The sequence below is a fragment of the Kogia breviceps genome, chromosome 9 (genome assembly GCF_026419965.1).
Source record: "Kogia breviceps isolate mKogBre1 chromosome 9, mKogBre1 haplotype 1, whole genome shotgun sequence".
Lineage (NCBI taxonomy): Eukaryota > Metazoa > Chordata > Mammalia > Artiodactyla > Physeteridae > Kogia > Kogia breviceps.
This window is the reverse complement of record NC_081318.1, coordinates 114,896,238-114,914,017: the sequence shown is the minus strand read 5'-3', so window position 1 is coordinate 114,914,017 and position 17,780 is coordinate 114,896,238. Positions and strand designations below refer to the sequence as shown.

At 54.8% G+C, this 17,780-nt stretch overlaps 1 protein-coding gene across 2 annotated transcripts in view; it reads left to right on the top strand.

The window, feature by feature from the left end:
* Window positions 1-17,780, top strand: part of ADCY1 (adenylate cyclase 1) — a 110,659-nt gene that overhangs the window by 88,895 nt on the left and 3,984 nt on the right. For both annotated transcript variants that reach the window (XM_067043007.1, XM_059073611.2), the window contains 5 exons: window positions 9,169-9,285; window positions 10,056-10,202; window positions 10,823-10,921; window positions 12,436-12,550; window positions 14,623-14,747. In XM_067043007.1, the coding sequence (XP_066899108.1) occupies window positions 9,169-9,285; window positions 10,056-10,202; window positions 10,823-10,921; window positions 12,436-12,550; window positions 14,623-14,747 (603 nt within the window). The remainder of the gene's footprint in view (window positions 1-9,168; window positions 9,286-10,055; window positions 10,203-10,822; window positions 10,922-12,435; window positions 12,551-14,622; window positions 14,748-17,780) is intronic.

Below are 17,780 nucleotides of genomic sequence, written 5' to 3'. Positions count from 1 at the left end.
GTCAGACACACTCAGAGGAGATGCTCGCCAGCCGTCCGGGCGCCCTGTGGCCCAGTCAAGTTGACACGTACAATTAGCCATTGCGGTGGGGAATGGTTGCAGTTCCCTTCCCAGGGGGCTTGGCACACAGTAGGTGCTGACACCGTGGTACGTCTGACGGGCTCTAGGCCCTACTGGGCTCTCTCCGGAGCCACTGCTGGGCGTTCTCCCCATGGGAAGGAGGGGGCATGGGAGGGCTGGCTGTGATGGGGGCAGAAGGCAGTGGCCACTCCAGTGGAAACTACTGTTCACCCTCCAGTTTCATTAACCTGGAAAAGACAGATGCTACTTTAGCAGGTTGCTATCTGCACATCAGGGCAGTTTGTATTCAAGATCGTGACGAATTATTCCATTACTCTGGGTAAACAGAAGAAAGAAAATGTGCGTGTGTGTGTGTGTGTATCTGTGCACACACGGATATGCTGGGTGAAAAGCGTGGCTTATTTATTCCATTTGATACAGCAGCTTTACTGAGATGTAATTCACATCCCACACGGTTCACGCACCCACATAAAGTGTACAATTCAGTGGTTTTCAGTGTATCCACAGCGTTATGCAACCAACACCACAGTCAGTTTTAGTGCATTTTTATGCGGCCCGAGGAACCCCCATAACCACTAGCGGTCGCTCCCCATTTCTAAGCTACCCCCCAGCCCTGAGCCACCACTCATCTACTTTCTGTCCCTGTGGATTTGCCTGTTTCTTTATTCTTCAGCCTGTACTCCTAAGTCAGTGCCTGTTCTGGACACACTGACTCCCTGTGTGCGGCCAGTGGGGGCCCCGGGCCAGCCCTTGCTGGGACAGACCCCTGATTCGCAGGCGCCTGTGGCCCAGCCCTGTCTTCACTCCGTACCTGGATTCTGGATTCCAGGTGGACAGGAGGCCGCTGAGATCTGAGCCCCTCGGCTCCCTCTCCACAGGCAGGGACCCCCCCCAGGTCGGCTGTCTGGAGAGTACTGGCCCCAGTTCCTGTGCAGCTCGGGCAGGGCCCCCGGGGAGGGCGTAAGGGTGGGAATCCACCTGATTCTGGCCCACCCCCCTCCTCGGGGGGCTCAGGCTGCCGCCTTCACCGGTGCCAGATCCAGGCCGCAGCCCCACTGACATGTGCACACGATGCCCAGCCAGGCTTCTGGGAAGGGCCTGGGCCTCTTGGACGCCTGAGACGCAACCGTGGGAGGGTGAGGGGCTGGTGTTGAGGAAAGGGGACAAGGTTTGTGTGTGGCAGGAGGGGGACCTCCACAGAGACCCCAGGGAGAAAGGGTGGCGGGGAGACCACTGAGGGATCAGAGCCCCCCCCCACTTCTCTGTGGGCAGGGCTGACCGCTGGCCCCAAAGCCAGGGTGGCAGGATCCCATCCCTGTCTCTGGAAGGTAGCCTGGCGATGGAGTGTGATGGAACAGGGGCAGGGGAGGCACCCCGGAGGGGGGGACCCCACAGTCAACAGGGGCCACCAGGGGGCAACTTGGAAGTGGCCCTGTAGAGCCCGGGCATGGTTGGCCATCAGGCGAGGGGGTTGCAGTAGAGGTAGGTGTGGTCTCAGGCATGTATCACTCAGGGCAGAGGGCAGAGGGCACGCTCCAGACCAGTGAGATCAAGAGAGCTAATGGCACTTGGACCATCTGAAAGGTGGGGCAGGGATAGGATAACCCCAGGCTGGTGCAGTGCCCAGGGCACCACAGTGGAGGGTCCCCATCGCAGACCACAGTGGAAGGGGTCCTCAGAACCTGGGACACTTTGGGCCACCAGACAGGATTCACGACCTTCAGCCAAGGGACACAGCCAGCCCACAGTGCCCGTGCTGGGAGGGACCCAGCCACGCTCTCCTCCCCCCCCCCCAGCCCCTGCTGATATTCGCACTGGCCAAGCCCAACCACAAGCCAGCGGCAAGGGGGCCTGTAGGTAGAGCCCTCCGGGTGGGTCCTGGGTCAGCACAGATGCCAGGGGAAGAGGCCAGCGCACACCATTCCTGGAAAGGGGATCTGGCTGCTGCAGTTTGCCAAAGCCGTGCCAGGTAGGGGAGGACGGCCTCTTTGTGGTAGGCTGTGCCACTGATCCTTCTCTGGCTGGGTATCCAGGGTGACCAGGCTGGCTGGTCCCCGAGATGTATGTACACGCCGTCGGCTGGGCCCTCTGGTTTAAGACCTTTCAGTTATGAGTAGCTACTCAGAGCTAGAGAAGAACGGGCTTAGGATGAGCCAGGAAGAGCTGGACCGGCTCGGGGGTGTGGGAGATGGGGTTTCCCACTCGTCGACTGGGTGCCCGTTCTGGACCTCACGCTCAGAGAGTGGGATTGAGGCCCTGGCTGTTTGGCTCCCCCAGCCGGGGGGACCCCTTCCCCCAGGCAGGCAGTTTCTCTCATCTGGATTGGCAAGAGCTGTTCTTGGCATCGGTGTCCCCTTAAATGTTATTAAGTCCAGTGGTTGACCCTGCCCCGGGGTCCTCTGCCAGCGATACCCCTTGCATACCCGGCCCCACCGTGTAGACCGCTTTCCAGGGAGTCCGGTGCAGGAGAGAACCTCTGTGTCATGGGGGAAGGGGTGCCTACTTGGAACACATTGACATATTTTTCTAAGGATGTGTAACAAGAAGTGCCTCGCTTTCCTGTAAACACAGCAAAACAAGGAAATTTCTAGACTTTGCCCATTTACCCTCTGGATAGTTAAGCATGTCATGCAGAGGTACATCAGAGTGCCTCAAACTGTTGCAAAATTGCCAGACCAAAGACTCAGTGGGTTAATTATTTATTGAGACCCAGCTGGTTCTATAAACCTAAATAAACAGATGGGCTTTTCCTTCCTGATGACTTCCTCAACCTCTTAATCTGTAACTATCGGAATGCCTTTGCTCCAGTGATTTTTTTCTTTGAACTCAGTAGATAATCATGATGACACTTATAATTTTGATTATGATAAAATTTTTCTCTCTACAGTGAATGCCTATTCCGAGCTTGTGCAGCTGCCATTCTCAGCACTCGGTGGCGGGGGGAGCTCAGACATGCAGTTCCCAGTGGTTGGGCTGAGCTGAGGCCTGCTGCACCTCCTCCAGGCACTTCCCAGGCCTCCTTTCTCCACACGTGTGGCAGGGCCACGGCCTGACCTAGCCCCCAAGTTGGTGACATTAGCCTATAAGGATAATACCTGATAGAGTCTTGGAGATTTTGGAGGAGTGAGCCAGGGAGAGGTTCTGTCGCTGTTGGATGGTGTTTTATATATGTCAGTTAAGTCAGGTTCTGATTTTCTCTCTAGTCATTCTATCAAGTTTTGAGAGAATGGTGTTGGAATTTCTAACTACAACTGTGGATAGAACTTCTTGCAGTTCTATCAGTTTTTGTTTCATGTATTTTGATGATCTGTTATTAGGTGTATAAATGTTTAGGATTATGTTCTCTTGATAAATTGAAACTTCTTTCCTCTGATCAAAAAAAAAGACGCTCTTGTATACCCGTGGGCTAAAACCAAAAACTCCAAATAAATATCGATCCCTAAAAAACAGACCTTCTTTTCCCAGGTAATATGCTTGGCTCTGCAGTCTGCTTTGTCTGATATTAATATAGGTAATCCAGCTCTCTTGTTATATGTTTTTCCATCATTTTACTTTTAACCTATTTGTATCTTTTTATTTAAAGTGGATTTCATATAAGCAACATACAATTGGATCTTACCTTTTAATCTAATTCCTAAATCTCTGCCTTTTAATTGAGCTGTTCAGACCATTTACAATTAATGTGATTATTGATGTGGTTGGATTTTAATCTTTAATCTTCCATGTTGCTGTTTCCTATTTGTCCCATCTGTTCTTTGTTTTCATTTTCCTCTTTTTCTATTTTAGATTAATTAAATATTTCTATTATTCCACTTGATCTCTCTCTCTTTTCTTATTAGCTCTAACTCTTTGTTGTATTATTTTAATGGATACTTATCATAGCTTGTCTTCAAGTGGTATTATACTACCTCACATATAGTATAAGAACCATAACAACAGTATGTACATCGGTTTCTTCCATCCTGGGGATTTTGCCATTGGCATCATCATAGATTTTATTTGTACATAGATTATAAACCCCCAAATATATTATCATTTCCATCATAAACATTAAAGTCTATTTTAAAGATATGTTAAAATGAGAAAGAGTATTTTTTGTTTACCCACATAGTTATGATTTCTGGTGCCTTTCATTCCTCTGTGCAGATCCAGGCTTCTGTCTGTTGTCATTTTCCTTCTGCCTGAAGGGCCCACTTTAATGTTTCTTGCAAGTCTGTTGGCGATGAATTCTTTCACCTCTTGCGTGTCTGAAAAACTCTTCGTTTTGCCTTCGTGGTTGAAAGATACTTTTGCTGGGTATAGGATTCTGAGTTGATGATCTTTTTTTCTTTTCAGTGCGTTAAAGATGTTCCGCCACCTTTTGTCTGGCGTTGCTTTTAACGATAAGTCTGCTATCATCTTTATCTCTGTTCCTCTGACCCCACCTCCCCTCGTGTTTCACCCTCTTGCCAGTGGGTTGGGGGCTCCTCTGGATGCCTGTGCCCCGTGTGGCCTGACCAGCCTGGTCCACCCTGAATCTCCTCAGTTGTCCCCTCTGCAGGGCAGCCGCTCTCTATGGAGACAAGCAGCATCATTGATCACCTGCCCAGCTGATGCAGTTGTTGATGCACATGTCTCACAGAGTGCCTTTTCCTCAAGTGAGACTAAATTATCAAAGGGAGGCAACTAGGAATGATTCAGTTCAGGAGTTAGAGATGAAGTCCTTCTCACCTGGGGACTGATTGTCTCAGCTGCTCTGTGTGCTTTGGAAAGGTCCTTTCCCTCTCTGTGCTTCCCCAGGAGGAGGTGGTTCTCAGAGCCTGGGCGTCCCAAAGAGGTGTGCGTGTACCCCAGAAGGCAAGTGAGATAGCACAGTGGGGTTTTCGAAGAAGATAATCATGATGTGAACCTGGCTGGATCACGAGGTCCCTAGTTATTTGGCCAAAGGTTTTTCTGCGTTATGTCTGGAAGGGTATCTCTAGATGAGATTAGCATTTGAATCTGGATTCAGTAGAACAGATTCCCCCTCCTAATGTGGTGGGTCTCATCCAATCCATTGAGGGAGGCCTGAATGGAACAGAAAGGTGGAGGAAGGGAGAATTGGAGCCCCTCTCGCACGACTGCACAATCTTGGACATCGTCTCTGCCCTCAGCACCCCTGGTTCTCAGACCTTCAGGAGTTACACCACCAGGTCTGCTGGGTCTCCAGTTTGCAGACAGCAGATGGTGGGACTTCTCAGCCTCCATAATCATGAGAGCCATAGCTCCTAATCATAAATCTCTTCCTGTATATCTATATCTGCCCCATTGTCTCTGTTTCTCTGGGGAACACTGCGTAACAACATCAGAAGTTCTATTTATAGTGAGCGAATCTGAAAATTAAGAAACATGCTTTCCTCGCTGAAGAATGAGCTGGCTGGGCTGATCTCACTCTGGCCAGATGTCACTCCTAGGACACAGGCAGGGACATCACTGCCCAGGCATAGCGAGGCCGGCGCCACCCTCACTCAACTGCTCATTTTTAGCGAGCTGTCCTTAACTCCAGCTGCTGGGTCAGGGTCTGCTTGTTTGGTTGGTTAGACCGAAAGCTTCACAGCACCTCATAGGGGTCACACCGAGAGTCACAGAGCACAGTGGCTCACCGGTCATCTGTGGGGACTTGTCAGGTTGTGCTATGTTTTGTTTTGCTCTGTTCTGTTGACCAAAGGATAATGCTCCCGGGCTGGGTGCCCTTCTGAGATGCCGTGTAGCTGTCTGTAAGATGTTCCCCCCGGTAATTATTTTCTGAAACGTAAGCTCCCATAATCTGTCCTCTAGAGTCAGGGGTCAGGTTTTTGACACGTGAGAAGGAACGTGCTTTTTAAATTTAATTTTTAATTTTTGTGTTGAAGTATAGTTGATTTACCATGTTGTATTAGTTTCAGGTTGGTTATCTATTTTATATATAGTACTGTGTATATGTTAATCCCAAACTCCTAACTTATACCCCCCCCTCTTCCCCTTTGATAACTAAGGAAACTGTGCTGTAGAGAAAACATTTTGAAAATGGATGTTGGATGTGTCTCTGTCGTGTGATTTTGTTGACAAGAATAATGTATATTGGGCTTCCCTGGTGGCGCAGTGGTTGAGAGTCCGCCTGCCGATGCAGGGGACGCGGGTTCGTTCCCGGGTCCGGGAAGATCCCACGTGCCGCGGAGCGGCTGGGCCCGTGAGCCGTGGCCGCTGAGCCTGCGCGTCCGGAGCCTGCGCTCCGCAACCGGAGAGGCCACAACAGTGAGAGGCCCACGTACCACAAAAAAAAAAAAAAAAAAGAATAATGTATATCACCCACAGCTCTTTCTTACCAATACTTCCTGGCTGGTTGGAAAGTCTTACAAAAAGAGAACTTCAGTGGATTTTCATCTTATTTGTGAAAAATATAACAATCCAATTTCTTCTGCTTAGTTTGTAAGAAGATAGACATTTATCAGTCAAATTTCAACAAAAACCTTCACATCCGTGGATGGATTAAAAAATAGTTGATTATTTAGAAAGAGGGCTAATCTGATAGCCCATAAATCTAAGTTAACTGTAAATAAATTGAAATAAACCAAAATTAGAACGAAAGCTTTTCAATACACAAAGTGATCAATCAAAATTTTTTTTAAAGTTGAAACGTATTCAGTTACACTGCATTCATTAAAATACTGTTAACATTAATATTTTGGAAACAGCAAATTTTTTTGTGCCATTAATTTCTAAAAACCTGCTACTTAAAAAATATTATTTTCTTTCTCTTTATCTCATCTTTCAAAAAACTTTCTTTTGTGTGTCAGTGCACACATGTTAACAGGAAATTAATTATACGTGTCTTAGGAGAGGTTCCCGTTTCCCTTGTGAGGCTTTTCTTCCCCGCGCGGCGGTGTCTGCCGATACCCATCTCAGCCGCTGTCCACAGCCACACCCCTGTCTGCAGGGTCCATGCTTGTCAGAGCCGGATCATGGGGCTCCTGGGCTCCTTCTCCTGTCCTCACCTGCAGCATGTCTGCCCGCTTTAAGGAGCAGGATGAAACCTATCGTGCATCAGCCTCATTGATAACTAACGGCTGCTGTGGACCGCACATCTTGTTTTCCCAGAAATCGCCCTAGAGGAGGCCTGGGACTCCGGGTTGGGCCCCCTTCCTCCTGGCAGCTGTGGCCTGAGGCCTCCTCACATCCACCTTCGGGGGTCTCACATGCTTGCTTTTTTTTTTTTTTTTTTGTGGTATGCGGGCCTCACTGTTGTGGCCTCTCTCGTTGCGGAGCACAGGCTCCGGATGCGCAGGCTCAGCGGCCACGGCTCACGGGCCCAGCCGCTCCGCGGCATGTGGGATCTTCCCGGACCAGGGCACGAACCCGTGTCTCCTGCATCGGCAGGCGGATTCTTAACCACTGCGCCACCAGGGAAGCCCTCACATGCTTGCTTTTAACTGGTGGAATCACTGCATGAAATCCAGCAGGGTGTCGCCGACCACTTCAACTGTTATATTATAATAACAACACCCAAAATAGGTGACACTCTTCGAGGCTTACGAGCTAGCACGCGCCCTCCTAACCCCTTGATAAGTAGGAATGGTGCCTCTATGAATGGGTGTTTCCTTTTATGACGAGGTGATTGGAACTCCGGTACCCGGCCACTTGAACCAGGGTGTGCTGCCCTCCACGGTGTGGGTTTTGGTGGCGGCTGCAGGCCATCAACACAGCATGACTGTGACATTGTCACTGCATTCAAGAGCTTGTTGCCCCTGTAATGCTGATGTCATGTCCCCCCAGTTGAGCTCCTTCCCTGGCTATGGCCAGGTGCCAGATGTGGAAGCAGGGGACAGTGACCGACAGTGATGCCGGTGGCCTGCATTTCTGAGGGCTGGCACCTGACCTTGGGCTGCCCTCAGCACTCTGCCAGCATCGCCTCTTGAGCCCTCACGATGGCCGATGAGTGGGGCCCTCACCACCGGTTGCATTAGTCTCTCCGGGCCCTGGAGCTAAGAGGCCAGCCGGCTGGGACCCGTACCGCACCTGCCATCTGCTCTGCTGCACCCCCCAGTCAGACCCACCGGCTTCTACCCTCTGCTCCACTGCGCCTGCCCCGCCCCCCCACCCCTGTAGCTTTTTGCTTGTCTCAGCGCCTCCCAGAGACATGTGAGTCCTGCTGAAAGCCAGGAGACTCTAGAGGACATGGGAGCTTAGGGAGGGTCCACCGCTGGCTCCGGGCATTCTCAGTGAGCTCGGCGGTGCTCTGGAGGGACATCGGAGGCTGCTGGGGGCCTGGCACGTACCCCACGGAGGGCTGCTTCAGACCTCTGGTCCCCAGAAGATGGCTGCGGGTAGACCCTGGAAATTGGGGCTAGGCCCCTTACTGTCTGTCCTTTGAAAGCTCCAGCGGATCCGGGTGGTGACTAGTCCAGAATTGCGTGGATCCTCTGGGCCCCTAATGTCCATCTAGTCACTTCCTGGAGGGGGCGTGGAGGTGAGCCTGCTGTAGACCGTTGGCATGCTTGGCATTTAGCTTGGATATTAGGAAGAAGCATGTGTTAAAGGTGTGATGATTCAGAACTCTCATTAAGGAGGGCAAGGCTGGCGTTCTTCAGGGCTGTTGTGTCAGGCGTAGGGACCGCTGAAGAGGGGGAGAGAGCGGGCTGGACCCACAATAGAGGGTGGGCAAGCGGGGCTTTATAGCCAAGGGGCAGGGCGAGGGGCGGCGGATGGAGAACTGCCAAAGGAGGCATCCGGGGTGAGGGCGGGGCTTGCGGGGTGAGGGGGCTTCCGGCTAAACGGACCTAACAGGAGTCCTGCTGAGAGCAGGCCAAGGTGATCCGACATCACCTGGCGGGGCTCGGAGACGAGGAGCGCGATCAGATATCTGGGGTGATCAGATGCCAGGGATGGGGTGTCCGGTTAAACTGACTAAGCAGGGCTCTCGCTAAAAACGGGATGATGCCGAGATGCGCGTGGGGGCCCCGACGCCAGGGCCCACGCGGGAAGAGCGTCCAGAGTCTGGTCCAGGAGAGACTCTTGTCGCGTGGCGGGTAGCCGAGCGAGCAGGGAAGCACGCGTGGGTGGGCCGGTGGCTAACGGAGGACCCCTCCCCAGGCAGAGGAGGAGCGGGACGACATGGAGAGGGTGAAGCTGGACAACAAGAGGATTCTCTTCAACCTCCTGCCGGCCCACGTCGCCCAGCACTTCCTCATGTCCAACCCCCGAAACATGGTGAGCACCGAGGTGGAGAGGCCCCTCTGGCCACCGCAAGGGCAGGGTGGGGGGCTAGACCATCCGAGGCCCCTGGGCCATGGGGGTGACAGGTGCCCAGGGGCACCTTGGGTCCTAGGAGAGAGCACAGCATCCACTGTCCCCACGAGGAAGGCGAGTGGGCTTCAGTAAGCTGCACACGAGGTTGGGAAGCGCCGTTGCAAGGCCTGCACGTCCTGGGTGGCCCCCTAGAAACTGCCTCACCCACCCGTAGGGCTGGCGGTTCACTGCCTTCTGTGTGCTCAGAGCTGTCTGGGTTGCTCAGGACGTCCTGGAGGCCACGACCTACTGTAGTAAAGCTCTGGAACCACCCAGAGAGCATAGAGCAGGGCTTACAAAAGCTGACTCAAGAGTAAAGAGGCTCAGGCTGGGTTTTTAGGTCCTAAAGGCACAAACCCCCAGGCTTAGCTTGACTGGCTTTGGCCCGAAATAGCTCCAGGGCTCGTGTTTTCATCCCGCTGGGCTGGGGGCATCCAGAGCTGGTTGTTTTCTCAGAACAGTGCATCCTTCCCTGGTGCCTCCCCCGCTTGCTGGAGGCTCTGCACCCACCTGTGAGCTGAATTACCTTGTGTCGGCCGAGATCCTCCGAGCCCCCTCCTCGCGTGGCACGGGGTGCCAGCGCGTCCTGGCAGCCACGCCTCAGGACTGGTCCGCGGGGCCTGCTCCCAGCACCAGCCCTGAATGCTGCTCTGGCTGCCTCTTCAGTGCCTGACCCAACCTTTGACCCCCAGGACCTGTACTACCAGTCGTACTCGCAGGTGGGGGTCATGTTCGCCTCCATCCCCAACTTCAACGACTTCTACATCGAGCTGGATGGCAATAACATGGGGGTGGAGTGTCTGCGCCTCCTGAACGAGATCATCGCCGACTTTGACGAGGTAAGGGCCGCTCCACAGTCCTGACCCCCTTGGGCCTGGGCCGTCCCGGTGCCCCTCCTCCAACCGGGTCCTGAGTTGTGTCCACCGATGTAGCACGTGCTCTGTGGATGGCACGGGGGCCAGGGGGAGCACGTGCCTTTTGTCTCTTTGGGAATCCCAACCAACGGTGACAGTTGAGGAATGAAATTTGCCTTAGGATGGGGAGGGCGGGTGCTGGCGTCTGTGCCCTGCCTTGTGAACGTCAGGCTCAGGTGAGCGGCTTCACCTGCAGGTTGGGGGGCGGGCACCTCTGCACCCTCCAAAGCCAGGCTTCCCGTCTGCGCCAGTCCTGCTTCCCTCACTGGGGCCCGTCTGCCGCCCGGGTGGTGGTGAGCTCAGCTGCTGGAGGACGGGGGTGTATTCTGTACGGTTCCTCCTTGGCGCCTCTTTTAAGTACCTTTGCTGGAGCCCCTGAAGCCTGCGTCTCTCAGTTCAGCCCTAGAACTTGTCTCATGCCTACATGAAGAAGACACGTTGCTTTCCAGAACATGCCTGTGTGCGGTTGCTCCTGGCGGCTGTACACCGGCGTGACTTTTATAAGATGTTATGTAACGTTTAACAGTTTTGTGTTTCAAACAAAGCTCATGGACAGAGACTTTTACAAGGACCTGGAGAAGATCAAGACCATCGGTAGCACGTACATGGCTGCTGTGGGGCTGGCGCCCACGGCCGGGACCCAGGTGAGTGCAGGCTGACAGGTGCGCCCTGCTCGGGGACCGGGCCCCGGCTCTGCCCCCGGCTGCCGGGGACCATGGGCAGGCTCCCCACTGCGGGCCTCAGTTTGCCCTCTGCATCGGATTAGGACAGCAGCCTGCAGGCTTTCTTGTCAGGGGCCAGTTCTCTGCAGTCACAACCTACTGTGGAAGGTCACCAAGGAAGGCCGGGCACAAGAACTTCCTCCAGCCCTGCCCCCTCCCTACCACCCTGGCCCCATCCTGGCAGCCTGGCACCACTGAGTGTTCCCCTTTCCCAATTCAGGGTTGTGAATAAAGTCCTCAGGTTGCCCCTATAAAAAAAGGCAGAAAAAGAGAGGAAGATGTAAAACAAAACAAAAAAACAGTGTCATGAATAGAAAGCAGTTATACATATGGTAGATGCTAATCTAACTATATCAATAATCACCTTAAATGTGAATGGTCTAAGTACACCAATTAAAAAACAGAAACTAACAAGAGTGGCTGAAAAACAAGACCCAGCTAGGTTTTCTATAGGTGGGGGATTTAGAGGATGGTGAAACTATTCTGTATTCTACTACAATTATGGATACGTGAAATTCTGCATTTTTTAAAACCCATAGAACACACAGCACATAGAGTGAACCCTAACGTAAACTGGGGACTTTAGTTAATAATAATGAATCAACGTAGGTTCATTCAATGGTAACAAATATACCATACCCTAAAGCAAGACGTTAATAATAGGGGAAACTCTGTATGTGTGAGGGGTGGTACGGGGGTAGTATATGGGAACTCTCTATACTTACCTGCTCAATTTACCTGTAAACCTAAAACTGTTCTAAAAAAAATTGTCAGTTAAATTTTTTTTTTTTAAAAAACATTAGTTCCCCAACTTTGCAGACTATGAAAATATTCCTAAAAAAAGAAAAGCAAGTAACCTTGATATCATTAGAAAAAGGAAAAAAATTTACAGTTGCGTTTTCACAAAAGAGAGGCTCTTTCAACACAACACAATGAAAGAGACGGTCTCAGTGTGAGGAAGGAGGGCTGGAACTGCTCTCTGCTGGGTGAGCGTTGACTGAGACCCACTCCACTCACCTTGCTTTGCTTGTTTCCGATGGGCCGGTGGCAGCATTGTCTGAGCAGTGAGACATCTGGTCTCCCACCACAGGGTTCCCTGCGCCCCCATTCCTGAGGAAGGGCTCTGCCTGGGCTCAGATGGCCTCAGTCTCTGCCCTCAGGAGCTGAGAGCCTGGGCAATAATGTTCCTCCTCTGTTTCAGTCTCTTACCTGTAGGATGGGATTATAAACACACACTAGGGCAGCTGTAAGGTGCCACCCGGTCAGCCCCAGGCCCGGCCAGCGGGGCTGCTGCATTGTTGACGTGCTGATCAGGTCCCTGATATGTGACGGGTACAGGCTGGTCCGCCCACCCCCGCAGGTCACTGGCTGAGTGTCCCTGGCCCCTCTACCCTTGCACCCGTCGAACGTAATAACCCGTGTCTGCTCACGTCCAGGCTAAGAAGTCCATCTCCTCCCACCTCAGCACGTTGGCAGATTTTGCCATTGAGATGTTCGACGTCCTGGATGAGATCAACTACCAGTCTTACAACGACTTCGTGCTCCGTGTTGGTACGTGGCTGCTAGCTGTCCCATCGTTCGGGCCAGCTCACCCTTCCTGCACTGGCCCCGGGAGCTGGTGGCATGGCCTGGGCTGTCCCCTGGGAGCGGGGGTCATTGGTCCAGGCTCCCTTGTCTCACCGGAAGGAGGATGGCACCACCCAGAGGAGTGCGTGGGACGCAGGGACAGCTGGGTCCACCTCAGAGCTGGTTATCAGTGACTCGGGACCTGGAAGAGTCATTGTGCAGCTTAGGAAACGCAGGAGAAATCTTGGTTGTCTTAGAGACTCTCAGATACACCTCTGAGTCCACACTTAGCTGGAGGAAGGTGCCCCTGTCGGCAGGCCCGAAACATTGGGGCCGAGGCTGTGCAGAAGAAGCCCAGGCTGCAGGCTCAGGCTGGGTCTTTTGTCCTCCTGGGTTCCCCTGCCTTGCCTGTGAGGGAGGAGGGGAACCACCCGGGGTCTAAGCTCCTCTCTAGCTCTTACCAAACTTGTAGGGTTTCTTTTTTTGTCTTAAATTCACTTTTTTTCTGGGAATATAGGTTTACCAGAAGAATTGGTATTAGTCGAGGATATAAACGAGAGATGTCTTTCTTTCTCTCTCTCTCTGCCTGTTTTCCTTTTCCTTCCTTACTTCCCTCCTTCCTCTTTCCCTCCCTCCCCCCTTGTCCCCCCCCCCCACTACCTACTAGTCCACGATATAGTTAAACAGGACATTTGTGTTTTACAATTCAAATGTCTAGTGGCCTTAAAGAACAGAACTTAGAGATGGGCTTGAACGTGAGGGGTGGTATCCACCAGAGTGGGTAGAGTTCTTCTGTGCTCAAACATGGTGCTGACTTAGCCCTGGTGCCCGGCCCGAGGGACGTGCTGGAGGTAGGGGCAGAGCACCCTCTGTGCCTCACCCCCGGGGTCCAGTTCTCCTCTGGGGCCGCGGGCTTGGATTAATAGATGTAAGGGCCCATCAGGGAAATTCTGTTTCTTACTCTCCTACTGAGGACCCATAGGCCAGTTGCACCTCTGTGCCCGGATGGCCGGTCACACAGGAGGCTGCATCCTGGCTCCGTCTCGTCCACATGGACTGGGCCGTCCGGGGTGGTAGAAGGGGTTCCCCAGGCCCCACCAGCCATCTGGGAGTGGCCCCTTTGGGGCTCCTCCCTGGGCTCCCACATCCACCTAGCCTGAGGCTCCCAGCTCAGCCCATCCAGTTCCACCCCTACCTCCTCCCAGAAACGCCAGCACCCACTGCCCCGGCTTTGGGGGGTTGACTAGGCCAGCGTCTGAAACGTTATTAACGTGCTTGGCTAAGCTCAGGAAAATCGATGCAGAGTACTGAGTCAGAAGGTGTGCTGTGGGGGCTTCCCTGGTGGCGCAGTGGTTGGGAGTCCGCCTGCCGACGCAGGGGACGCGGGTTCGTGCCCCGGTCCGGGAGGATCCCACATGCCACGGAGCGGCTGGGCCTGTGAGCCATGGCCGCTGGGCCCGTGCATCCGGAGCCTGTGCTCCACAACGGGAGAGGCCACAGTGGTGAGAGGCCCGCGTCCGGCAAAAAAAAAAAAAAAAGAAGGTATGCTGTGGTGTCAGCCCTTACTTGGCTGCAGGGGCAACTGGGAGCACTTGGGCCTGTGTCACTGCCCAGGCCAGTTGGACCCTGTGCCACATAAAGACAAGGCGCCTCCTGTCTCCTTCAGAGCGCCCTGAAAATACGTAGCTCTGGGCCCGACACCAGAGGAGCCGAGAGATCGCAGTGCAGTCGAGCCGCTGTCCTTTCTGGAAGAGGGAGCTGGGGGCGAGGGACACACTGTGGCCCACAGACTGAACGGCCAGCCTTCCGAGCAGCAAGACTGGGCATGGGGGGGGGGTCGCCATTCCAGGAAATGGGACTTTTTCCCGGGATCAGAACTGCTTCCTGACGGCGCGGCGTGCAAGCAGAGCCTGGGAGCCGCCTCTCGGCGATGCTCTGGGGTCCCTGCTTTGGGGAGGGGCGTTGCACTGGGTGACCCCAGGAATCCACGACCTCACCAGGGGCTGCTCCTCCCCTCGGAGGCCTCCCCGCTGACGCCCCGCGCGGCTGTTTTCCAGGCATCAACGTTGGCCCCGTGGTGGCTGGAGTGATCGGGGCTCGCAGGCCGCAGTACGACATCTGGGGAAATACGGTCAACGTGGCCAGTCGGATGGACAGCACCGGCGTCCAGGGCAGAATCCAGGTCAGTTCACTCGGGAGTCCCCAAGGCACAGGTGCCCGTCCTGCCGGCGGGAGGCTGAGCTGGAAGGGGCAAGGGTCGGGTGCGGGCGGCCGCCCGGCCCCACAGCCTGTGTCCTCCTGTCCCGGTCTGTCTCTTCTGAGTAGGGACACCGAGCCGCGCGGCTCAGTGTGTCTGCAGCCTTGGGGGTCGGCCTCTACGTGGCCAGGCGCAGAGGTGGGGCTCGTGAGTGATGGCTCCCCAGAAGGGAAGGGGCTGCCTCACCGTTTGAAGGGCAGGTGCTGTGGGGCCCCCTGACCTGAGAACCTGCAGGCGCTCGCTTGGGATGCGAGGCGGGTGCTCTGGCACTGGCTGGCACTGAAGGTGTAGCAGACAGTGGCCCCTGCGCTCCGCGGTACGTGGCCGTGTAGTTCCGCTCTTGGGATTTCCCTTGGAACAAACATGCAAGCGTGGGTCACACAGAGGGAAGGAGCCGGTCCCCCGTGTGTGGCTTCGGTTGGCCTCTGGGGGCCCGGATGGATGGGGCAGAGAACACAGCGCTGGGTGACTAGGGCCACACCCTCCTGCTGTGGCCTGGCCTTGAGGTAGCCACCACCAGGCAGCCAGTTAGCACTGGCTCTTTACCTGATCACAGAGTCTCACTCGGTCCTCCGTAGACCCTGCGAGACACGTGCATTCACCCCAGGTTTTGAGAGAGGCACTGGGGTGCGGCCCCTGCAGGATGCGGTTCCAATGAGAAGGTTGCCCGCCTGGGGCTCTCTCGCGTCATACCTGTTCAGTTCCCGGGGCCCTCGCCTGCGTTCATGGGGTGCTAACCCTCGGACAGCTACCTTGGTGGGTCCGCTGGATCTGTCCGCTTAAAAGACGGGCACCAAAATCTTCCTGCAGCATCTCTGCACCTCTGCATTCTTTCCCTTAAACTTCTCTTATGGTGCTGAAATACACGTAACGTAAAGCGGACCATCTTAGCTGTTTTTAAGTGCACAGCTCAGGGGCGTTAAGTGCGTCCACGTCGTACTGCCGTCCGTCGCAGGACACCGTGTTCCTTTTCTAAGAGGATCTTTCACCTGTGCTTCTCTCAGCCTTCCCCAGGAGCTGGTCATGCCCCAGGGGACACCTGGCGGGAGCCCCCTCCACTCTCCAGCCTGGCTGCTGTCCAGTGCCGACATCACATCTCTAAGTTTGTAACATCCGATCTGGGTCGGCCAGCACTCTGCTCAGAACTGTCCCTGCTCCTGAGGCCGTGTGGCTCTGGCCCTTGTGTGGCCTTGGATCGGGGTCTTTGGCAGCTTTGGGGCCACCAGCCAGCCGGCACCCTGGGGAGTTTCAGCACCCCCCACTTTTCCTTGACCGTCCAAGTCTTTGTGACTGTAAGAGCCACCATCAAGGGACTCTTCTTGTAAGTGGACAGCATCCTTCTCATTTACAAGGTCCGGGAGGGACCACCTGATCCGCTCCCAAGGCCGAGAGATGGAGCCGACCTGGTGAAGGTCTAGGCCTCAGGCACCCACCTGCCGTCCTCCATCCCGGTGGGGGAGTTGCAGTAGCCCTGGCGAGGGGCCGTGGAACTTTCTCCAGAACACCAAGCAGCCCCCTGGCCCCCCGCGCAAGCACCAGCCAGTGCCTTGCTGATGAACAGCCACAGAAATTGGCGGAGTTAATTAATTAAGGGGAACCATACATCCTTGACTTCTTTTTATGGGCTGAGCATACTCTGTTCCATGCCCTCTGTCTACACTGGATCAGCCAGTTTTGCTTGTTTTTCCCATGAGGGGAGCTGAGGGACCCCCTCCCAGCACTTCTAGATCCATCGGCAGATTTCCCTGTCCTGGGAGCTGTGCAGGGTCTGATGTTCTGTGGTCTTTTTTGTTTCCTGAATTGCCCCGGGCAGGTTTCTGGCAGGCCTTGGTTACCTCCCTCCCTCCCTGCCTTCCATTGGTTGCTTTATTCTTTCATTCAGTGAGCACTTAGGAATACCAGGAGGCTTGGTAAGTTGTGGCGAGACAGATCAGGTCCTTTGTGGGGCACTTACCGTCGCACGCAAGAAGCAGGCCGACGGTTAGCGAGGGTGAGAGCCACCTTGGGGGGCGGGGGTGGGTTGAGGGTTCCCGCGAAGCCGGCGGGGAAGAGACCAGCCCCTCCGCCCGGCTCTGCGGCTCTGCCCGGGACTGACGCCCTGGAGATGCGAGACCCTGGCCTCAGGGTGGGCTGAGTCGTTTTAAATAAAGATGCCAGAGGTGGGCGGCTACATGAGGGAGGGTGAGGGGGGATTTTCAGAGCAGCCGCTGGCAGTCGGGGTGACGGGGAGAGAGGTGGTCTCCCCCTTCGGTGTCAAGTGAGGAGAATCCAAATGATCATGTCCTCTTCTGTTTACAGAACCTCATTAGAAAGTGCTTTCTTATCCTTTACCTTTTTCATAACTCTGAGAGGCAGGAATTCTTTTGGCTAAACCCTTGGCCGGGAACCTGAGCATCAGGAAAGTGAAGTCACACCCCTGTTGTCCCTGGGAGAACGTGCCCTCTGCCTTCTCGTGTCGTTGGCCCACAGAGGCCCCAGGGGTCCCTGGCAGGTTGATGTGAGCCCACCGGGGCCCCGAGGGTTCCGTGCCAGCCACAGGGATGGGAGCTGGTGCTGCCCCCTTCCAGCTGAGCTGCTACCCGCCAGTCCCAGACCCTCGGAGACGTGTGGGGTCACCGCGGGTCCCGAGGGCCCTGGCAGCACAGCCGGAGCTCGGTGTCCAGGCATCTGGCTAGGGCTTGGGGTGATCACGGAGCTCACACCCCAACCCCTAGGACCGGGTCTGTGTGGGCCCTGTCCAGCCCGCCCACCCACTCTGGGCAGCCCCCATGGCGAACGCTGTCCTCTCCTGCTTGTCCAGGGCCCCGCTGAGGCCCCTCTGAGTCCCCTGCTTTCTTTGCAGGATCACGTCCTTCTCGCCGAGTGACCGTAGGAGGGGCACAGGACCCGGCTTGCGGGCCGACCTGGGGAGGCCAGAGGCCGGGCGATCGGGTGATCAGTGCAGCTCGGGGAGGGACC